The 10,623-nt window shown below is 60.8% G+C and overlaps 1 protein-coding gene across 1 annotated transcript; it reads right to left on the reverse strand.

Moving 5' to 3' along the window:
• Window positions 1-2,548: 2,548 nt before the first annotated feature.
• RNF41 (ring finger protein 41) lies at window positions 2,549-8,113 on the reverse strand (the record flags this gene model as incomplete). The annotated part of the gene is made up of 5 exons (XM_082011772.1): window positions 2,549-2,900; window positions 3,440-3,543; window positions 3,855-3,990; window positions 4,824-5,095; window positions 8,024-8,113. The coding sequence occupies 5 exons, from the start codon at window positions 8,111-8,113 to the stop codon at window positions 2,549-2,551; spliced, it is 954 nt and encodes a 317-aa protein (XP_081867898.1).
• Window positions 8,114-10,623: the final 2,510 nt, after the last annotated feature.

The following is a 10,623-nucleotide window of genomic DNA, read 5'->3' on the forward strand; positions in this document are numbered from 1 at the left end:
TCATCAGGGCGCCATCCCCGCATCTTTGGGGCGCTGTCCCTGCTGCGGGCCTTGTCCCCGGCTGTCACTGGGCCGCGTCTCCTGCCGGGGCGCAGCCCCTGACCCACCGTGCCCACGCCCCGGTGCCCGCCGCGGCGGGGGCTCACCGGCAGCTTGGTGAGGGGCGCGTTGCTGACGTGCTTGCCGAAAACCTCCTCCTGGAACTGCAGCAGCTGCACCACCAGGCTCGACAGCGACTTGTTGGTGGGGGGCTCGGCCTGGATGTACTGCGGGGGCGGGGGGTCAGCGCCGCCGCCGCGGCCGGGCCCGGGGGGGCGGGGGCGGCGATGGCGGCGGCGGGGCCGTGACAGGCCGGGCCCGGCGGGGCGGGGGCCGGTGCCGGCGCCCCCCGCCCCCCCGCCGCGGCCTACCTTCTTGTAGTTCTTGCCGAGCCAGAGGCGGACGTTGTCGAACTGGCTGACGGTGTCCGAGGCCTCGTAGTACTTGACGTTGGGGCCGCCGTCCTTCTTCCGCACCGCCATCTTCGAGCGGGCCGGGCCGCCTCCCGCCGCCTCCCGCCGCGCCGCGCCGCGCCCGCTCTACCGCCCCCTGCCGGCCCCGCCCCGCGCCGCGCGCGCTCTACCGCCCCCTGCCGGTTCCGGGGCGCGCCGCCTCCTCCCGCCCGCCCTGCGCGAGCGCTGCCCGCTCGGTACCGGCGCGGCCGGGCCTCGGCGCCCCCTGCCGGGTCGGGAGCTCGGCGACGCCCGCGCTGCGGGGGGAGCCGGCCCGGTAGGGCGGCCCCGGGGCGGGGCCGGGAGCGGCGGCGGGGCACCGGGAGGGGCTGGGCGGGCGGCGGCGGCGCCCGGCCTAGGCGGAGCGCGGCGGAGGCTGGCGCGGGAGTCACGGTGGCCGAGTGGTTAAGGCGTTGGACTCGAAATCCAATGGGGTTTCCCCGCACAGGTTCGAATCCTGTCCGTGACGCTCGCGCCCGCTTTTGCGGGGCTGCCTCAAACGGCCCCCCGGGGGCGCGCGGGGGGGGGGGGGCGCCTCCCACCCACCATACCAGCTCTTTTGGCAGCGGGGCTCCGGGGTGGTGGGTTTCCTTTTGGGGGGGACCCACGCCTCGGGGGGCTGCAGAGCCGGGTATGGGGCACAACGCCCAGCGGTGGGGCCCGTGCCCCCTCCCCCGGAGTGAGCCGGGGCGAGGCAGCGCTCGATCTCGGCAACACAAGGAGATGGGAGGGACCCTGCGACCGGTGCAGCCCCCGAGATGGGGAGGACCCCCCCAAACCCACCCGTGGGACTGAGCCCCTCTGTCAAACACCCTCCGTCCTCGCCGGGGGGGGGGGTCGGGGAGCGGGCGCAGACCCCCAAGGCCCCGAGACGCTGATAAAGCAACCAGAACGCTGTTTATTGATCCCTTGGACCCCCGCCTCCCGGCAGGACAGACCCCGGCGGGGAAAGTGCTGTAAAAAACAACAAACCAAACGTAAATAAATTAAGTTCCCAACAAGTAAACGCAAGCAGGGTCCGAGGTGCCCGTCCACTTGGAAAACAAAACGGAAGTGGGGGAAATAAAACAAGAAAAGGCCAAAAAAGTATAAAAAAATACAGAACCACAGTCACAAGTGTCTGGAGAAGTAACACCAGTAACAGCAGGGAAAGCGGAGCCGAACACCGGGAAGCATGGGGCAGGACAGTGCCCATGCGCGTGGGGGACGCGCGGGGGTCTCGAGCTGGGGGGAGCGGGGAGCTGGCCTCTCCCAGGAAGGAGGGGGCTGGGGCATGCACAGAGAGAGGGGCCCGAGGGCCCCGGGGAGGGCGGCAGGGGGAAAGGCTGGTCCCCAGCACCGACTGCCCAGCGCGGTGGAAGGCCCAAGCCCTCGCCGGGCACTGGCAGCTGCTCCGGGGCCGGTTTGGCTCCAGGCGGCCGCAGGGCCCAGGCAGGGCCCCGGGGGCGACGCTGACAGCCCCCGGTTCAGGGACTCCCCAGTCGAGCCCCTTCCCCAGCCCAGGGGAAGGAGGGGGGGGAGCGGACCCCCGCTGCCGCCACACTGCGCGCTCGGGGGCAAGGCCTGGAGAGACGGCAGCAGAGAGACGCCGGAGAGCGAGGCGGAAAATCCAGAGCGGGAGAGAAAGCCCAGGGAGGATTCGGCCACCGGACAAGCGAGAGCTGCCATCAGTCCACAGCAAGAGCTGAGCTGGGCCTCTGGGTTTGGGCTGGACCAGGAGCCGGGCTTCGGGAGAGGCACCAAAACAGAGGCTGGGTCCGCGGAGTCGGACAGGACGCGTGCGGCACTGCGCCTTCTCTCCGGGGAGATGTGCAAGGGGCGAACACGGAGGGGCCGCAGGGTGTGCTCACCGCTGCGCCGAGTGTTTGAGTAGTATCTGCCAGAGGCGTTTAATCATTTCAGCTAGGAAGCAAGAGGTTCGAGGGAAGAGCGCCCTAAGAAAACCGTGTCGGTGACTAGGGAACACCAGCAGTTTTGACCGGCTACCCCCGGTCTCCGCCTCTGCCCCTTCCCCCTCCTCTCCCTCGTCAGCACGAAGCGTTTCTCTGTGCGAGTCCTTAGATCTCCTCCACTCCGTGTGCAAATATCATCACCAGTCCCGGCTCTAGCACCATGTCCTCGCCCATGTGCTGGTTTTCGCAGGCCATCACCACCACGGCCTGCTTGCCAGGGATGCGCTTGGCCACATAGTTCTCGTAGTACCGCCGGTTCATCTGGCGGGTCTCCAGCGTGGCCAGGCCCTGCGGCCAGTTCCGCTCGTGGGCGTTCTCGATCAGCTCGTTGATGATGGACGTGGGGCAGCCGCTCTCCACCAGCGAGCGCTTGATGACGGCCTGCAGCACCGCGTCCGGCGTGGAGATCATTCCACCCCACCGCGTCACCCGGGCCGGCTGCAGGGAGTTCACCCACCTGGTGAGAGACACGGGGACAAGCGCTCAGTGCTGTGCATTTTCGGTGCCTCCCACCAAAACCGGGGAACCGTTCTGCCTCTGGTCTGCTCCGCGCTTGGGAGAGAGGCTGGCTGGGGAAGGCATCCATTTCCCCACCTACCCCTCCCCTGTTTTCACCCCCAAACGCGACCCAGCTGCAGCTTTCAGCTCCACTACTCACTCCCCGGAGGGAGGGGAAGAAAGGATGCGATGAGAAGCTGCTTCCTCCGGCCTTTCTCACAAGGAGGAAGGAATCTGGCAGCTTCCTGCTCGTGGGCAGGATGCAGGTGGAAGAATAAAAACGGTCCGAGCCCATTGTGCAAAGCAGCTCATGAGCCGCTCCCCAGAGCAACCCGCAACTGCCCCGTGCTTCTGAGAAGCATTTTCTTCTCAAACCTTTGCCTTGGAAGGCGCTTCCCCCCCGCTCCAATCCGTCAGCGAAGCTGGCAGACTCCCGGCTCCGCTTGCACCCCGGGGCTGCCCAGCTCCTCCCCAATCGGCACAAGAACCAGCACTTACTCCAGGATTTCGTTGTATTCGATGGTCTCCTCCAGGTTCTGCAGGTTGGGGTTGACGCTGCGGATGGCGCGCATGTAGGCCTTCAGCAACTGAATGTCCCGTTTCTGCAACAGGCAGGACACGGCGGGGTTTGCAAAATGGAGTCAGCGCCACGGCTACACGTCACAAGACCAGACCCCAGCGCAGCAGCGGGGAGCGACACAATCCTGCCCGTTGGCTCGGCCACCGTCCCAGCGGCTGGACCACAGAGGTGCGGAGCAGCAGCAAAGCCCCGGCTGCGCTCAGCTCGGGCTGCTCCGCAGCCGCCGCCTTCGTCCACAAACCTCTTTTGGTGTTTGGCGTCCAAGCAGGCGAGACGGACCTGTCCCACGAGAGACCCCGCTGCGAGACAGCCGCCTCGCGCACGCAGACCTACCTGCTCGGCCAGCTGATGCTTGTGCTCCGCCGAGGTCTTCTCCAGCTCGGCGATTCTCGTCTGCTGCTGCTGCACCACGGATCTTAAGTGCTTGATGCAGTTGTGGTTTGGCAGCTCATCTTTGGGCATTTCCAAGCTGCGGAGCGTTACAGGAAAAGGTGGAGGCCCCACATTAGGGAAAGTTACACACCAGAGCACTTGGCATAAGCACGTAAACAGTCTGCAGAACAAATCCAGTCTTGGAGGACTTGCCAAGAGCCCTGGGGAGCCCGGCGCCGTAACCTCCGATAGGTGTAGGAAGGCCTGCTCCCTGCTGCGTCTCAGGGCCAAGCCAAACGGTCTGGGGAAGAGCCACGGCAACAAACCCCCACCAGGTCAGCAGGCGATGGGGATTTTCCTCCTCCAAAGTGATCAGGGCTCGCAACCAGGTCCCGCACTAGGCAGCCCGTGGGCCTGATCCAGTCCCTGACTTCATCCGAGGAGACTGGATAGTCTCCAAAGCCAACAGTCAGTCACCACCTGGCTGGATGCACGTGAGTGGGAAGGACATCGGCACCAAGCGCACAGGCGCCAAGGCCAGACCAGCCACCCACCGCTCCTGGCTTTCGGCGACACGTAGGAGGGAGCAGAGCTCACGCTGGAACTTGTCCCAGGGGGCTGGAATGGCTCTGGGCTCTGGCCTTTGTAGGCCTCAGTACCCCGTTTCCAGCAGCCAACGGCCACCTGAGCCTCAGCAATGAGCTGAAGAGCCAGGGGTTTTGAACCAAGGTTAAAAAGAAATGAGTTTGACTAAAAATCCTTCCCAACACATTCTGCAGCACCATGGCCTTCAAAGCCCCATGACCCACGGAGCTCTGTGCCCTGGGGGAAAAGGGGTGCCGGGCACCGAACCCCAGTTTCCTTCCCTGACCCTGTGGTCCCCGCTCTGCCCACCCTCTGTGGCAGAGCCCCCCCAAGGGCCATCCTCACCCGCATCCCTGCTCGCAAGTCACCGGACGCTTTGGATTGTGCTCGCAGTCGTTGAGGTGAGACATCAGGTTGTCAAGTCGCACAACTGCCGTACAGCCGAAAACAGCGTTGTCGCAAGTGATCTGCAGCTTCGAGAGCATATTACGCATGATCCGCGGGACGGGGCGGAGGTGGGCAACCGTCACGACGCTGCGGTCCACGGGGCACGTCTGCTGCTGGGAGAACCACTGGGTGATGCAGGCATTGCAAAAGGCGTGCTCGCAGTGAGGAGCCTGCGGAGGGGCAGAGAACAGCCACGCGTTACTCAGACCCAGCCAGGAAACGTTTGCTGGCTCATGTATGGAGGACAACCTTGACGAGAGAAAGGCTCTCAAGTCTTCGAGGGATGCACGGCAGCTCCGTGCTGCCTTGGGAGAGGAAAGCAAAGGGAAGAGGCACCTCCGTTACACAAGCAGGCACGATGCCCACGCAGGGGAATGAGACACCAAAAGCAAGACCGGTAAAGACCAGAGCCATGCACAGTACCTTCCACTACAACACGAGAGGCACTGGTGCAGAGCCATCCTCCCTTCCCTTGGAAGAGCAGGTGCCCACCTTCACCTCGCTCTGGTTTGAATTTGTGTGCCCAACCCCACCAAGGTACTCTCTCCCCACCAGAGGTGGGAGCAGTGCTCCTGCTGCGCTCCATCCCAGGTAACGCTGCCTCTTGAAAGGGCTGAGGGGGCAAGACAGATCGGGAAGCTAAACTGAAACATTTTTCCAGGGCAGATCAGAACATTACTTCACTGTATTTACACAGCTGGGCTCTGCTCTTGCCTTCAAGCTGCAGTTGAAAGAGTGTTAAGACTGGGGAGGGGGAGTGGGACAGACGCCAGCTCTTCATACAACAGAGAAGAACTCTTTCTTCCACAGAGCAGAAACCCAGAGTTACAGGAAGGTCAGACGCATTCAGGGCTAAGTCTCATTTACAAGCTGCTCCCCCAGCGCACACTGCCTTGCAGGCTGCCTTGTACCAGCCGACAAAGGCAGACGGCGATTGCAGGACGTACGCCGAATTAGGGTTCACCCGTTCAAGCTACGGGACCATCTTGGGAGTTTCAGTGCAGCCCCCGTGACAACGCAGCTCGAGCCAACCAGGCCAGCACAGCATCTCCGAGCCAGCCCGCAGCTGAGCCTGCACCAGGCAAGGCAGCACATGCCGGGCTCTGGCAGAGGGACAGCCACTCCTCTCCCTTGCGTTTTCCTGAAGTCCCGCGCTCTGAGGCTTTGGCTTTCCCCGACCTCCACAAAGCTGGCCTCGCTGCTCCCCTCATGGTATTTTATCCTCTCAAGCCCATGCCCACCTCCACTGAAGCTTAGGGATTGGGGTACCGCAGCATCACCAAGCACAGACTGGAGATGCGATGGATAAATCACACCAGTGTCACTGGCTACTGCAGGCAGAGGGTCACCCTGTGCCCGTAACACAGGGACAGGCCCTGGGGAATCTCCATCCTTAAGAGATACGGAAATCTTGGGGCCAGATACAGCCCCTGAGATCAGACTGGAGGTGGCCCTGCTTTGACCAGGCAGAGGGACCTCGCAGGACGGGAGGAACAAGGAAAGAGTCCTCAGGAATTTGCTCCCTTCAAGCCAAGGGCTGTCAGAGGGCACAGCTTGTGCCTCGCTCCACACTCAGCCTCATCGCAGCTGCAGTTACTGCAGTGCTGGCAGGAGGAGGAGTGCTGGTACTCAACAATATAGGCTGTTAAACACGCTTGAGAAAAGCCTGGGATCAAGGGAGTTTATGATATCACATTCTCACAGGAGATTTAAATAAACCTGCTTAAGAAAGCAGCAACTTTGCCTCTGTTTTGTGCGATGGCCTGTGATCATGTTCACATGCTGACAGACTTTTTAAAAAGCAAAGCTGCTTTTGATGTAACAGATTAGCGTAGCTGGAAGGTGCTAACACACCATTTTCACTACAATAGGCTGCAGTTCCATGCACCCCCAGCCCAGTGGCACGGGGTGGGCTACAGCACACAGCCTCTGGGATCCCCGCGGGGCAGCTTACCAGCACGGCACAAATCACAGCTTTCGTGATGCTGTTTATTATTAAGCAATGAAACGGCAATAATTATGCACATGTTTCAGATTAGCTCCGTTTTATTTCAATCTGTTTTATTTCAAATGAAGCTGGATTTACGCAGAGGGTACTGAGCTACCCAGCACACGGCCACAGCTCGGCCAGTGGAGGAATGCCTCCGGCAGCATACAGACACTGAAGGGAAGAGGCAAGGACCAGGAGAACAAAGCCCCATGTAGAAGCCAGCTCCGCTCAGCACTGGCGAGGGGGCCATGAAAGCCCCCACTAACCTTGCCCCCCAGTTAATAGGGCTTAGGAGGACCGAAAGGCACAGGAGGGCCGGGGACTATGCAGTGTGCTGCACTGGAAGAGCTCACAGGAGCAGAGCTCACAGGAGAGTGCCGTCCAACAGTCCTTTCGCTTCGCAGGAAGTGGAGGGAGCGGAAGCAGCAGCTCCCCGTGCACACCCTCCTTCCCCGAGCGGCTGCACAAGCTGCAGAGTGAGCCGGAGGATCCACCAAACCACTCGGCTGTGCCGGGCCGGGGCAGAGGAGCGTGCTGCTACCAGGGCTGCGGTCTGTCCACCCTCCGAATGACATTCGGTGGCAGGGGGAGAGCCGAGCCAGCTCCCAACAGCAAGTAAAACAGATCAGCTCCATAGCATGGAGGAAGCATGTGTGCAGGGAAGCAGAGAGGGTCAACCAAGCATGAAGCCATAAGCAAGGGACAGATCTTGGCCATCTCCGCCTTGGGACAACCATCGCTGGTATGCAGCTGCATCAAGCTTTGGTAGACTTAAGAAGGGAGTAAGGAATGAAAGAGTAAAGGGAAACCTATCCCGACACAAGCTTATCCCTTCCTCCTGCCTCCTTGCTGACCCCTGGACATCCCCCAAACCCATAACTTTAGCTCATTTCCACCAGAACACACACAACTCAGACTTTTATCCCTGCTGCTGCTTTCTCACCCATGCTGTTGCCTTAAACCATTAGTAGGAAAGTTAAGAATCCATTGAGCTCACCTAATGCACACGCTGTGTGCGGCGCCCATCATCTGATCAAGACATCTAGAAGTCTGGAGCTGCAATCGGAGGCTTTCAGTAGCCACAGTCAGTGCTCAGACGGAAACCTACCTGAACCGGCTCCTCCAGGACCCCGCTGCAGATGGGGCATATAAGGTCTTCATCAACATCCCCCTGAAAACGTGCTACATCATACCCCATTGCTCATCACCGATGCCAGAACCCTGTGGAGGGAAAAAGAAGAGCAGTTAGGACCAGTTGAGCATCCTGTGGTGTCTGGACAGAGCAGGTCCCAGCCCTCACGGCACCCTGGTCCCCAAATTCCTGCGCTCTGCTCCCAGTGTGACCACCTGCAGTGGCCCCAGGCACGGCTGGAGCTCACAGCCAAGTGCCATATGGAGGAGCATGCAGGGGGAAGTGGTCTCAGCCCCATTTGTGTGTGCTGAACTGCTCCCCCGTTTTGACGCGCTGCTGGCATTGCTCCTCACCCACACATGCTATTGCTAACCCTGCTTCAATTTTTGTACTCGCTGGATGTTGGGTTTTGGTTTGTGGGGTTTTTTTGTAGAGGAGAGGACAGTGCTGGGGCATCTCTAAAGTGTGAGCCCAGTCCCGTGGGCTGAGCAGTGGGATGTGTGCCAGGGACTGTCCCTGGGTACGGCCAGACACCCGGCAGCCTCGCCGCATCGGCTGCAGAGGAACCAGCTCCTTCCCTGGGGACAGTGGCCCTGCTGGCTCCTGGCACCCTGGTTGCCCGCCGCAGATACTGTCCTCTGCTGCCATCTCCAGCAGCTTTCCCACTCAGCCGAGCAGACGCAGAGTGAAGACGCCCAACAGCGTCTGCAGCAGAGCGTGACCTCAGCTGGGTGCTCCAGCGCCTGGACGAGGAGTCCCCCCAGCTCACTGGACCTGTTGGGGCTCCTGCTCCCAGCATGGAGGGGGTGCAGCCCCAAGAGCAGCCCCTCAGGCACCAAGTCCCCATCCCTCCCTGCCAAGGACGGTATTCCCAGGTAACGCCGTTCACCAGCTTCTCATGCTATCTGCCAGAGGCTGACCTTGAGCTCTGCCCCGGCACACTGGCGGTTACCGGTTCCTCTGTGGCTTGTCCATAAAGAGCCAGCTCCTCCTCTCCCATTCTCACCAACATCAAAGTCTGTGACAAACCGCCACAGCCATACAGATTGACAGTGCACTTGACTCCAGATAAAGAAGTCCCCACCCCAAAAACAAAGAGGAGCCAGGAGGGATCAGAGCTGTGTGAGGGCACGCAGACGCCGCGTGAGGCTCTGAAACCACCATCCACATGGCGAGGAGACCGTGGCACGGCAGCTCTTCCAGCTGTGCAAACACCAGGAGCATCTACTTGCTCTGGAGGGCAGGTAGGAACTCGCCCTGCTGCTGCTCCACAGCCAGATGTGGCCACCCAGCCACAGCCAGCGGTGCCAAGCTCCTGCACCTCGGCCCGGCTGCTTGCACAACGCCACGTTCCTGCCCAGCCGGCTCTTCGCAGCTGAAAGAGCTTTGGCTCTAGACAGACGCAGCAAGCGGAGCTGGTTGTGGAAACCACTGCGTCTGCCCAGCTAGAGCAGCAAGGGAGGAGAGAAGGTGATGGATGGACAGAAAGGGAGGCTGTAGGTAATGCAATTGCTTCATGGTTGGCCCCTGGGACCCTCCCTGAGTCAAAGGGCAGCAGGGAGGGACTTCAATCAACTTGCTGGACACTGTGAAAGTCGGACAATAAATCACCTCCACGTGTGGATGGATTCTTCGCTTCCACAGAGCAGGCACAGACAAAAGACTCCTCTGATAGAGGCTGAGGTAGGGAAAGTCCCTGTGTCAGAGTTTGCAATTCAGATAAGATTAACGGCTGCAGGGAGAACGGATCTCTGAGCAACTAGGATGGGTTGCTCTTAAACCTTCCCATGCCTTTGGACAGATGCTGCTCTCCTGCACTAGGAAGGGACCCAAATCCCTTCCCATCCCTTAATGAGCCACTCACACTGCAAGTCTCAGCACCTCCAACACATTTACATTGGGTTCAAACCAACTGGAAGGGCAAACACGGATGTGGAAGACCCCGCACAACAGCTCCCGGCTGCCAGCTGAGCTGCTGCACCCAGGCAGCCTGCTAGCCCCCCACTTCGCAGCTGGGACCACTCTGACCTCCTCTGTGCTTGGGCCCTGGTTCATGCCTTGTGTCTTAATACGTCTCACTCGTGAGCAGCTCCATCAACAGCCTGCCCTCTCCTCCTGCTCGGGAGACACAGCACCTGCTCCTGCATGGGCACACAGGTATCGAAGTGGGCACCGCTTCCTCAGAACCACGCTGCCCGCCAACTCGGCTTTCTTTATCTTTTGCTTCCAACAAACAGCTGGGCAAGACACTAAACATCTTCACATCCGCTCAGGAAAGAGCCAAGCGGAGGGCAAAACACAAGCACTGAAAGCCAGCCTTGCCATCTGCCAAACAGAAGCCACATCAAAACTCTCTCCAGAAAGATTTCAGCACCTGGATGAGTCTGAGCCCCTCTGAATTCTTCTCGTTCCTCAGACCAGCTGTTCCTCCTTCTGCCAGATCCTCTGCGGGGCTCTGCCAGCATGCTGAAGCAAGGAGTGCCCTGCTGCTATCGCAAAGCAGAAACAGGAGAGCTGAAAGCACCTGCAAATGCTCGAGTGAGATGGAACTGGCAACCCAATCTCCCTCCTGCTAG

Source organism: Phaethon aethereus (genome assembly GCF_964289735.1).
Source record: "Phaethon aethereus genome assembly, chromosome: 29".
In the NCBI taxonomy this organism is placed as follows: Eukaryota; Metazoa; Chordata; class Aves; order Phaethontiformes; family Phaethontidae; genus Phaethon; species Phaethon aethereus.